General features: G+C 35.7%; 1 protein-coding gene across 1 annotated transcript; it reads left to right on the top strand.

The window, feature by feature from the left end:
• The first annotated feature begins 1,742 nt into the window (after positions 1-1,742).
• LOC113470634 lies at positions 1,743-2,551 on the top strand. Its single transcript, XM_026829208.1, has 3 exons — positions 1,743-1,881; positions 1,971-2,246; positions 2,541-2,551. Exons 1-3 carry the CDS (start codon positions 1,752-1,754, stop codon positions 2,549-2,551), a joined length of 417 nt encoding a protein of 138 aa, XP_026685009.1. The 5' UTR covers positions 1,743-1,751.
• The last annotated feature ends 8,444 nt before the right edge of the window (positions 2,552-10,995 follow it).

Genomic DNA, 10,995 nt, shown 5'->3' with positions numbered 1-10,995 from the left:
GTTTGTTTTTTTTTGAGACAGCACAAAAGAAGGGATCAGCTAAAAAAAACCCCATCATATCGAGGGAAAAAAAAATCATGAAAAGCATGGTCGATATTCTCCAACCCTTAAATGAGATGTTTTTTCATGTGGAGACATCTGAAAAGTGAGTTAAGTTTAGTACAAAAAAGAACTACCTACGTACCTACTCTTGCCAATATAGAATATACTGTGAGTGAGAATTGACTGAATAGTCCTCTGAACTCTGAAAGAGTAGCTCATCTTTTAATGCCTCATTTGAAACTCGTGTAAAAGGGTTATGAGTCATAACTCTTTTACACAAGTTTGAGACCCACTGAATTCTCCAACTATCGAGTAAGCTATTGTCTAAGGAAAAGTTTGTTAACTAGGTTTCTGTTCTTTACACTTTTAGGGTAAGTGTACCATTTATTCGCCCACTTAAAAAACGTACCATTTATTGGCCCACCTGCCCACATATATTTTTCTAATTTTTGTTTTTATGACTATAATTTTTGAATAGCACTGGTTCGATAGCAGTCTTTAAGCCCTTTCTTTTGATGAAATTGGATCTTGAAAAAAATCGTCCAGTCCAGACTTATGTGGCGTATGGTACAGGTAGGCCAATAAATGGTACGTTTTTTAGGTGGGCGAATAAATGGTACACTTACCCTACTTTATCTTCAGTGACAACATATTCAACAGGAACTCAAATGAGTTTTCATGTTTGAACTCGAGTAGTTTCTATCTAGGTTGTCTGTCAGTCAGTTGTTGTAGTGGTTGTTGTTGTTGTTGTTGTTGTCGATCTTTGCTCGGAACATTTGATGTGACGTCATCGTGTACGGGAGCGTATGCCGTGACGTCAAAGTTCACGATTTACCGGTATTTTTTGATTTATTGAATAAATTTATCTCGGGATCTAGAAGTCGTAGAAGAAAAAGAAAAATTCCGTTGGTCCTCATTTTTCTTGCTCTATGACTTTGAAACATCACCCAAGCAAGTGCAACTGATCTATTCCGTTCCATTTTTTATTCTCAATCATTTCCTCATTCCTTCATCTTTTTCTTTTCTCTTTGTATTTTTTAATATTGTATTTTTAATTTCCTCAGTTCTTTTTACCTTCATCTTCCTAACTATATTTTATTTCATTATTATTATTAAAAAATGAAAATTTACAGGTATATCTAGGTAGGTAGGTACATTGAAGAAGCAATAAAATATAGAAATGAAAACTATACAAACGTTAAAAAGAAAAAGTAAAATTATAAAAATAGTTTTGATATGTATATGACTGCCAAGATCTTATCGTTCCAAAATCGAAGAGGAGGAGGAGAGAGATGGTCGTTCCGAGAACGAAATAAAAATATGAAAAGTACAGTTAACTAGAAAAACAAAGACAGTACCTACCTACCTAAAGACAACAACCAAAGGTTTTGAAAACACTTTTTAACAAACGTAGAATATCTAGATTCCAGAAACATTTTTTCCAAAACATTCACAAAAGGGATGAAGCATGAAAATGCAGAAACCGTCCCAAATTTCGTGCACTCTGGTGTATATTTTCTGCTATTCGCCACATTTACACTGTTGGGGAAGTGTTTGTGGTGATGATTGAGGCGGTGGAGGTGGTTGTGGTTGTGGAGGTGATGGTATTTAGATAGGTATTTATTTTTTATTTGCTATACCAATTCTCTCACAAGCACATTAAACATAGAGCTGAATCCTCCTCTAAAACTAGTCGTACTTGGAACGCCATGGCAGATGACGAAAAAAACCACTACCGGGAAATGACCAAACTGGCGGGCCCAGCCAGAAGAGCCACTGGACGGAAATCCAAAAGGAAACAGCTTAGGATAAAAATGCCACAGATGGAAGAGAGAAAACCAAGGCGGGCCCAGCCAGAAGAGCCACTGGACGGAAATCCAAAAGGAAACAGCTTAGGATAAAAATGCCACAGATGGAAGAGAGAAAACCAGAAGACATAGCCTGTCAACTCCCAGACCGAGTTAGAAAACACGAGCAGACTAGAAAAGAAAAAGCGCTCAAAATGAAAATCCCGTCGAGGGAAGAGGGAAAAGACATTGCGTGTCAACTGCCGGAACGAGTGAGAAAAAACAAACGAACTGAAGGAACAGATGAATGTCAAAGTCAAATAACAGCGAGTGGAACCACTAGTGAAACATACCACACAGCACCGGACGACAAATATAATCTTACACTTAAAATCGCTAGCCTAGTTAGCTTGAAGGGTAGAGTGACTGCCTTGTAAGCTCTGGGTCACTGGTTCGATTTCCGCCCGGGGCGGATTTTATTCTAAACAGATAATGTTCGTTTTCGGAACGGTTGACTTTCTCCTATCCTGTCTTCCTTCTCTCTTCGATTTTGGGACGATAAGACCTTAGCAGTTACAGTCCCTTCTATCAGACGTCTCGTCTTAAAACAAAGTTAATCTGATTTCTGCTTAGCTAAATTTTTATACACAATGTAAATTCAACCAAGCAGATTTCCTTAATCCAATCTTTAATCTCAAACTATAAAACAAGAACAACATTAAAAAAAAAAAAAAATAGATAATACCCATTGCCTTTTATTAGTAAGAAATAGTAAGAAAATCGAGGTGTTTTTCCTAAAATTCCTTTCAACTAATAGAATAAAGAATGACATTAATGTTAAGTGTACTTACACCACCCTGTAGCTGATATGGACCAAAGACACATCCTTCTGAAACCCCCTGTATTATTATTATTATTATTATTATTATTCCCTGTAAATTGAGAGGAGTAGATAACTAGAAAATGAATGTCCCTTACTCCAAAAATCTGTGGTATGAAAGATAAAAGTCGACACACTCTCTTTCCTTTTCACTTTCTGATTCGCCGAAAGCGACGGAGCTTTCTGGGAAAAAGACGCTACGAGACCAGTCAAACGGAAGACACTTGTGAAACTTACGGGAGTTCTGAAACTCATGAGTCAATCACTACGGGTCCGACTTCAGAGTGTGAGGAGACAAGTCAAACCCAAGAAACAACATGCGATACAGGCGACCAGACATACAGCGAGACCACAGAACCTTCCATAACAAGCAAGGAATCGTCCGTAACCACCACAGAACCTTCAATAACCAGCAAGGAACCGTCCGTAACCACCACAGAACCTTCAATAACCAGCAAGGAACCGAGTGTTACCACCACAGAACCTTCCATAGCCAGTAAAGAATCTTCCGAAATTACTACAGAAGTCTCAGGAACCACCACGGAATCTTGCGCAACCACAGAGCCCTCAACCACCGCGTCGCATAAAAGACGAAAATTTTCGTGAAAAGGAGATTTCGCAACAAAAGATGTTGATTTTGTTGTTGTTGTTGTTGTTGTTGTTGTTGTTGTTGTTGTTGTTGATGTTGAAATACAATCCCCCCCTAACTAAACCCCTTTAGTCCCAACCCTCTCTGGTCCTTCGTAATTATTTTTCATAGTGGATACTCTGAGTCGGTGAGAAGAAGGAGGAGGAGGAAGAAGAAGGAGGAGGAGGCGAGGAGGAGCAGGAGGAGGAGAAGGAGAAGAAGAAAAAGAAGAAGAAGAAGAAGAAAAAGAAGAAGAAGAAGAAGAAGAAGAAGAAGAAGAAGAAAAAGAAGATGATGAAGGAGGAGAAGAAGAAGAAGGAGAAGAATTGAAATTGAATTGAAAATTATTCCATTTATTTTTTTAAATTTAGGATATAAGCGAAAAAGAAGAGGAAGAAGATTCAGTTTAAGTTACGACTTGATACCTCACCTATGGGTTAAAGTTATTTAAAAATATTAAAAATTATGTAAAGATAACGAAAATAAAAAGCCCCATTTTATTTTTCCGTTTAATATTAAAGCACAAATAAAATATACAAGTTTAAAACCCCCTCTTGTATTAAAATCTCATATATGATACAATGGATACACGTTCCGGTTTTGATCTTATCCGACTCGAGTTTCGTCCATCTCCGTGGACTTTTTCAAGGAAACTTTCGTTACCTATTTCATAATTTTATAACCTAGGATGTCTAATATAAACATATTTAATAACACCAGCTTGTTTCCAAGAAGTCCGCCATGTTTTCGGTCTCCAAGTAATGTAAAAAAAGAAGAAGAGGAAGAAGACAAAAACAAAGAAGAAAAAGAGGATCCATTACTGTTTGGTACACACTGTATACCAGCATAATAAAGATAATAATAGAAAATACCCCCTCTCCTTCTCTCTCTCTCTTCCCTTTCTATCCTTTTCTTCTCCCATAGTCTAAATGCAACAGTTTGTAACACGAGTGAGAGCGAGAAAGAGAGAGAGAGATTGTCGGGAAAAGGGACAGATTGAAGATGAATAGGGGATGTGAGAGAGAGAGAAAAAAAAGGTAGAAAAACAATACAAGTGAGAGAGATAGAGAGAGGGAAAGGGAGAGAGAGAGAGAGACGGAGGGAGAGAGAGAGAATGTGTCTTGTGAAATGAAAATTTATCTTTTTGTCGCTAACACATTTGTTTTCACCTCTCTCTCTCTTTCTTTCTCTTTCTCACTCTCTCTATTTCTTTCTTGCTCACTCTCTCACTCTCTTTATTTGTCTTTCCCTCTCTCTCCCTTCCTTTTTCGTTTTCTCTATTTTTCTTGCTCAATGTACCTCTTTGTTCTTTGTTTATTTTTCTTTCACTTCACAAACTCTACATGTTGATTTCCATTCTCTCTCTCTCCTTCTTCTCCTACTCCTCCTCCTCCTCTTCTCCTACTCCTCCTCCTTCTTCTCCTCCTTCTCCTCCTCCTTCTTCTCCTACTCCTCCTCCTTCTTCTCCTCCTTCTCCTCCTCCTTCTTCTCCTCCTTCTTCTCCTACTCCTCCTCCTCCTTCTTCTCCTCCTTCTCCTCCTCCTTCTTCTTTCGTTGGTCTATTTTGGCTCAATGTTGGACATTATTAATGATGTGGTATTATATAGTTGTAAATCTGTCTACTGACAGGTATCAATACGTCCTTCTCCAACTCTCTCGACCTTGGCCATCTGCCTTTAGTTGTTCAAAGCTTCTTCATTTTAAAATATCCGTGATCATACCAAATTTTCTTCTTCCTCTCGTTCTTTTACCTTCGATTTTTTTCTCCAATGATTCTTTGTTGTAGACAATCTCTCCGTAAAATATGTCCAAGCCAGCTTGTTTTTCTTTTCCTTATAGTATTTAGTAGGCTCCTTCCTTCTCCAACTCTTCTCAACACTTCTTCACCGACCATTTTTGATGTTTCTACACATAAATAGGTATTTTTAAAAAAGACTGCTTCACCACAAATAAGTATAGATACATTTACGAATTAATTGAATATGGAACTGATGGATGTGTAGAACTGTGTGGGTACCCACGCGAATTTAATAGACTCTCAGCTTCACCACAAATAGGTAAATTCGTGAAATGTGGCGATTAGTTCATTGTAGCTAAAAGGTAAATTGTAGCATTCTGCCTCAGTGTTATTTGGCGGTAATAATAAAGGTTCCACCCTGAGTGCGCCAATGCACTTTTTGGGTACTTTTACATCGGAATAGGACTCTATCTCGAAAAAAAATTTCATTTGGTTGTGCCCCATTTGTGTTAAAAACCATGTAGGTAATAAATAGGGCGCTGTTGCTTCTCTCCAGACAGGTGTCAGAAATACTTATAATTAAAAGCATAACTTCTCATTACTTTATCTCTGACGTAATAGGACACGTCCCTCCTAAATTTCAGTTTTTAAAATTTACCCTGATTCCCTGATACCTGGATGAAGAAAAAGACACCTCCCCCCTAAATTTAAGTTTTTAAAATTTCCCCATGACCCGAAAAAAGGAAAAAAAAAAAAAAAAAAAAAAAAAAAAAAGAAATGTTCAAAAACTTAAGGAGGCAGAGGCACTAATTAACTAGGTAATTATCTAATTAAAAAAAATCTGGTGTCTGGTGTGAACATCACACGACACGGACCAATGGCTGAAACTTTGGATTCAGGCTCTAGGGACCTCAAAACGTGTTTTGGCACTAAAAACCAACCATCGAAAATTTGACCCAATTACATTACTTTCCTTCCTATAGGATAAGGAAAGTAAAAAGAGGCCTTAGCCCCTTTAGCCGTTCAACGCGACGTGATATTATGATGAATGTAATTCAAATAGAATAGAATGTAATAGAATATGCCTTCTTTATCCTGCTCAAACTCAAATGAGACTAAAAAGTCCCGCAGTCTAAATTGCTTAGGTACAGTGATTTTATAATTAAAACAACCTCATTTTATTATTTTTATCTAAAAAGAATAAAAATACTAGTAATAATAATACCCACATTAATATTCAGGACAGTATTTAAGTTTGTACAAGGCAACTAATTAGAGCGGAGAAAAAATGAAAAAAAAAAAAAACTTTCCAACATTTCTCGGTGGTATACTTAAAAAAAAAAAAAAAAAAAAAAAAAAAAAATTTCCCAAAATTTCCGGGGGTTTTTTTAAAAAAAAAAAAAAAAAAAAAAAAAAAACATAGGTAGGTACCTACTTACAACATAATTTTTATGTAAAAAAAAATAAAAAAAAATAATAATACAAATTTATCTACCTACCTAATTGAAAAAAAAATGAAGTAGGTTTTCTATTAATATTCAAGTTTTAGCTCAACAATTTTAGTACGCTGTCAAACTGATTTGTGACTTGGTGGGGCGGAGCGCTACCGCACTTCTTAATTTGAGTGGTCCGGTGCCAAACTTGCCTCACCCTCAGTTTCTTCAAATTGAGATAATGAGACCTAAATTTTAAAACCCTGAAAATGAGGAATATTATTCCTAGGCAGCCTGTTAAATTTAATCTCGAAAAAATGGTCTTGTTTTCTAGATTTTTAAAGAGCAAAGTAAAAAATAATAATACATAATAAGCTTATTTTTACTTTTTATTACAATTATTTGTTTGTTACATACTGGTCTCAAGAGAGCACTGAAAGAGAAGGAGGAGGAGGAGGAGAAGAAGAAGAAGAAGAAGAAGAAGAAGAAGAAGAAGAAGAAGAGGAAAAAGCACAAGAAGAAGAAAAGGAGACAAGAAAAAGAACGCTAGGAAAATGAAAAGAGAACAAACGAGGCTAAATAGAGGCATGAAAGAAGAAGAAGGAGAGAAATAGAGATGAGAGAGGGAGGAGGATAAGGGAGAGATAGAGAGAAAGAAAAGGGCTTATAATACATAAAGCATAGAGGTTACACAGGAAAATAATGAGGTATCAATATTGACAATCAATTAGGAAAAATAAATGAGAACAAACAAAGTTGGGGAGAAATAATACGATAGATTCTATAGAACGATGGTAAATGGACTTTTTTCCAGTAGGTACCATTTACTATCATAGTCCCAGTTTGATGAAAAATAAACAATAATTTACCTTCTAGAAGGGAAAAAAAGTCGGCGAAGAAACTCTTATTTTGATCAGCGAGGAAATTCTAAATCATAAAATAAATAGGGTTAGGTAGCATGCAAAAACTACTTTCAAATACAGCATACGACTGGATGACACATCCTTCAAGTTCGAAGTAACGACTTGAGCGCATAAATTAGCGTCTTAGGAGGAAACTCATACTCCTATCCTGTCTTCCTTCTCTCTTCGATTTCGAGACGATAAGACCATAGCAGTTACAGTTCCCTCTGTCAAACCTCTTAAAAAAAAGAGAATGTTTTTATTTGTAAAACTCTGATCACACATAGTCGACGAAGATCGAAATCTTGAACTCCGTTGTACAAGTCTACTGTGATACCCACTAGACCCCGGAACCCTGCTTTCTTTGAATTTTAGACTTATTTGGAAATTGGACCCGTGATGGTGCGAAATGAATGCTATAAATATGGATATCATGTTTGCGAGTAAATAGGCAATAAAAAAACAATGTGTGTAAAAAATGCCTATCAATAGTCCCATCGGTTACAACTTACAACCTATATGATATGAATATCTCTCAAACACTATTCTCAATGGAAAAGAATTTTTATATACTTATATTTATACTTATACTTATATTTATACTTATACTTATATTTATACTTATACTTATATTTATACTTATACTTATATTTATACTTATACTTATATTTATACTTATACTTATATTTATACTTATACTTATATTTATACTTATACTTATATTTATACTTATACTTATATTTATACTTATACTTATATTTATACTTATACTTATATTTATACTTATACTTATATTTATACTTATACTTATATTTATACTTATACTTATATTTATACTTATACTTATATTTATACTTATACTTATATTTATATTTATACCAGTTATACAGTGACGACAAACCTTTATCAAACAACCATTAAAAGTCACAGTAATGTTTCCTATAGTGTGTCCAGATCAATGTGACAGCAAAATAAATAGGCATTGTTGTCAAACATGTCACATGTGCAATGGTAGAGAATCTTTAAAACTTGCAATGGAACAATAAGTTGAAAAATTCTCATGTGGCACTTTTAGGCTGAACACCCTGTATACCAGACACATGCCTTGGAGTTATTGCTCAAATTTGCCCAATTTAAAATTCAACTCCATTTCATCATAATAACCTAATATGAATCCCTTGAGAATGTAACACAAGTATAGGAACAGGATGTAACACAAGTATAGGAACAATATTTTAGGAATATAATGTGAATCCATTAGAATACAGGTTGGCTCAGAAGTACTTATTATTATTATTATTATTATTATTATTATTATATAGGCATAATTTTTACTTTCTACATATTACCTACATTTTAAAAAAGACCCAAAAAAGACAACTAAGACCCAAAGTTGTGACTTTTGCTGAAAAATGAAAAGCTCATCCCTAAATAGGGGAATTTCGCTAGAAATATTGGAATGAGTCTACAATGTTAGGAATAAGTAAGTATGTGCTCACTGCTCACTCCCATTTAACCACGTGTAAAAATATTTGATCGTTCGTTGAACACGCTGTGACTGGAGCGTGAACTGAACGGATAGTGGAAATTAAAGTCTAAAGTTGAAATCGGGCTCTAGATTTCCGAAGGGAGTCGACTGTTTTCGTAAACCATCGACCGTTTTCGTAGAAAATCGGCCGTTTTCATATTATACAGTCGAACATTTTCGTAGACAATCAACCGTTTTTCGTAAATATTTGTTTTCGTAAACCATCGGCTGTTTTCGCAGACAATCAGGTATTCTCGCAGACAATCGACCGTTTTCGTCGACAGTCGGGTATTCTCGCAGACAATCGACCGTTTTCGTCGACAGTCGGGTATTCTCGCAGACAATAGACCGTTTTCGTGGACAGTCGGGTATTCTCGCAGACAATCGACCGTTTTCGTCGACAATCGGGTATTCTCGCAGACAATCGACCGTTTTCGTCGACAGTCGGGTATTCTCGAAGACAATTGATATTTTCGTAGACAATCGGGTGTTCCATTACTTTCCCAACACCCTGTCTAGTCTGTCTAAAGGCAGACAGGATTTGACCTTTACAAAAGTAAGTACCTTTCCTACTCATCACTTTAATAATGATAGTAATACTTAAAATGATAATAATAATCCTTAATAATGATAATGATAATAATCATAATCCTTAAATTGATAATGATGAAAATTCTTCCATTTTATTTTATTATTCATGAACTTTTCAACTTTTTAATTTCTGTTTTGAAGGATCCTATTATTATTATCCTACTCCTTCTTCCCTTTTCCCTCTTCCTTCCTCACATTTTCTCTCACCTTTCCGTTTTTTTCCTCCTCTTTCTCCTCCTCCTTCCTCCTCCTCCTTCTCTTTCTCCTCCTCTTTCCTGTCTCCACTCCGATCGATTTCGAAACCTGAAGCCAAAAAGAAAAAAAAAAAAAAAAAACCGACCCGGAGCCCGGCCGTTTCGAAACCGGAAGCCAAAAAAAAAAAAAAAAAAAAAACGCGACCTGATGCCTGTCAGATTAGGCAGGTATCGTGGGAATTTCGAGTAGATTTTAATCTGAAAATATAAAATTTAAATAATGATAAAGTGGATTAAATATTGCCCCTTTTTTATTACAGGTAGAGTTCCCGCCCTTCATCCTTTTTTATATTGATATTGTATTGATATTTATATTGATATAGGTTGTGTGATATATAGTTATATTGATAAAAATAGGTTAATTCCCGGCCTTAGGGTTTTATTTTGATAAAAAGCTTAATTCCCGGCCTTAGGTTATTAAATTTTGAAAATATCGCGGTTGCAACCATGATTCCTGGCCTAAAGCTTTGGGGTTTTCCACTGGTTTTTCACTTCCTGTTTTTTTTTTTTTTTTTTTTTTAAATTTAATTTAATTTTCAAATGAAAAGGTTTTTAAAAAAGGTTGATTCCCTCATTCCCTGCCTCTCTTTCTTTCCCTTTGTATTGCAGTTCAAACTATGCACATTTTTTGCAAATTCCCTTTTCTTTATCCTCCCCTTTTACCATCACTTCCTTCTCTACCTCCTTCCTTTTCCTCATCTCTCTCCCTCTTTCTCTTTTCTATAGTGCAATTTCTTACACGTAAAACTGTTTTCCTTCCCTTTCCCTCTCCCTCCTCTTTTTCACTTTTCTCTCTCCTCCATAAGTTCCTTATTTCTCGTTCGTGTATTATTTCTCTCTCTCTCTCTCTCTCTCTCTCTCTCATCTCTATCTCATCTCTCTCTATCTATCTCTCTCTCTCTTTCTCTCTCTCTCTCTCTACCTCTCTCTCACTCTCTCTCTATCTCATCTCTCTTTCTACCCCTCCACTCTTCAGGTCTATTAGTTGAATTTCATATTCTTCGCTTTCAATTACCCTCGTCGCGTGAGGAAGTTAATCACAGGTATTTCCTGCCGAGAGCGAAATGAGAAATCATTCAGGAGGATCGCACATTGCTTTCCCATTTTTACTTTCCTTATCCTATTGGTCAGTTTTTAGTGTCAAAACACGTTTTGAGGTCCCTAGGGCCTAAATCCAAAGTTTCAGCCATTGGTCCGTGTGTCTGTCTGTCT

The sequence above is a fragment of the Diaphorina citri genome, unplaced genomic scaffold (assembly GCF_000475195.1).
Source record: "Diaphorina citri unplaced genomic scaffold, Diaci psyllid genome assembly version 1.1 scaffold1706, whole genome shotgun sequence".
NCBI classification, from domain to species: domain Eukaryota; kingdom Metazoa; phylum Arthropoda; class Insecta; order Hemiptera; family Psyllidae; genus Diaphorina; species Diaphorina citri.
The sequence above is the reverse complement of the archived record's forward strand: the minus strand, read 5'-3'. Positions and strand labels throughout refer to the sequence as shown.

Bases quoted from the DNA above. Each gene is read 5' to 3' on its own strand.
- LOC113470634 (XM_026829208.1), top strand. From the start codon at position 1,752: ATGGCAGATGACGAAAAAAACCACTACCGGGAAATGACCAAACTGGCG. The intron at 1,882-1,970 runs CAAGGCGGGCCC...AAGAGAGAAAAC, and splicing joins ACAGATGGAAGAGAGAAAAC to CAGAAGACATAGCCTGTCAA.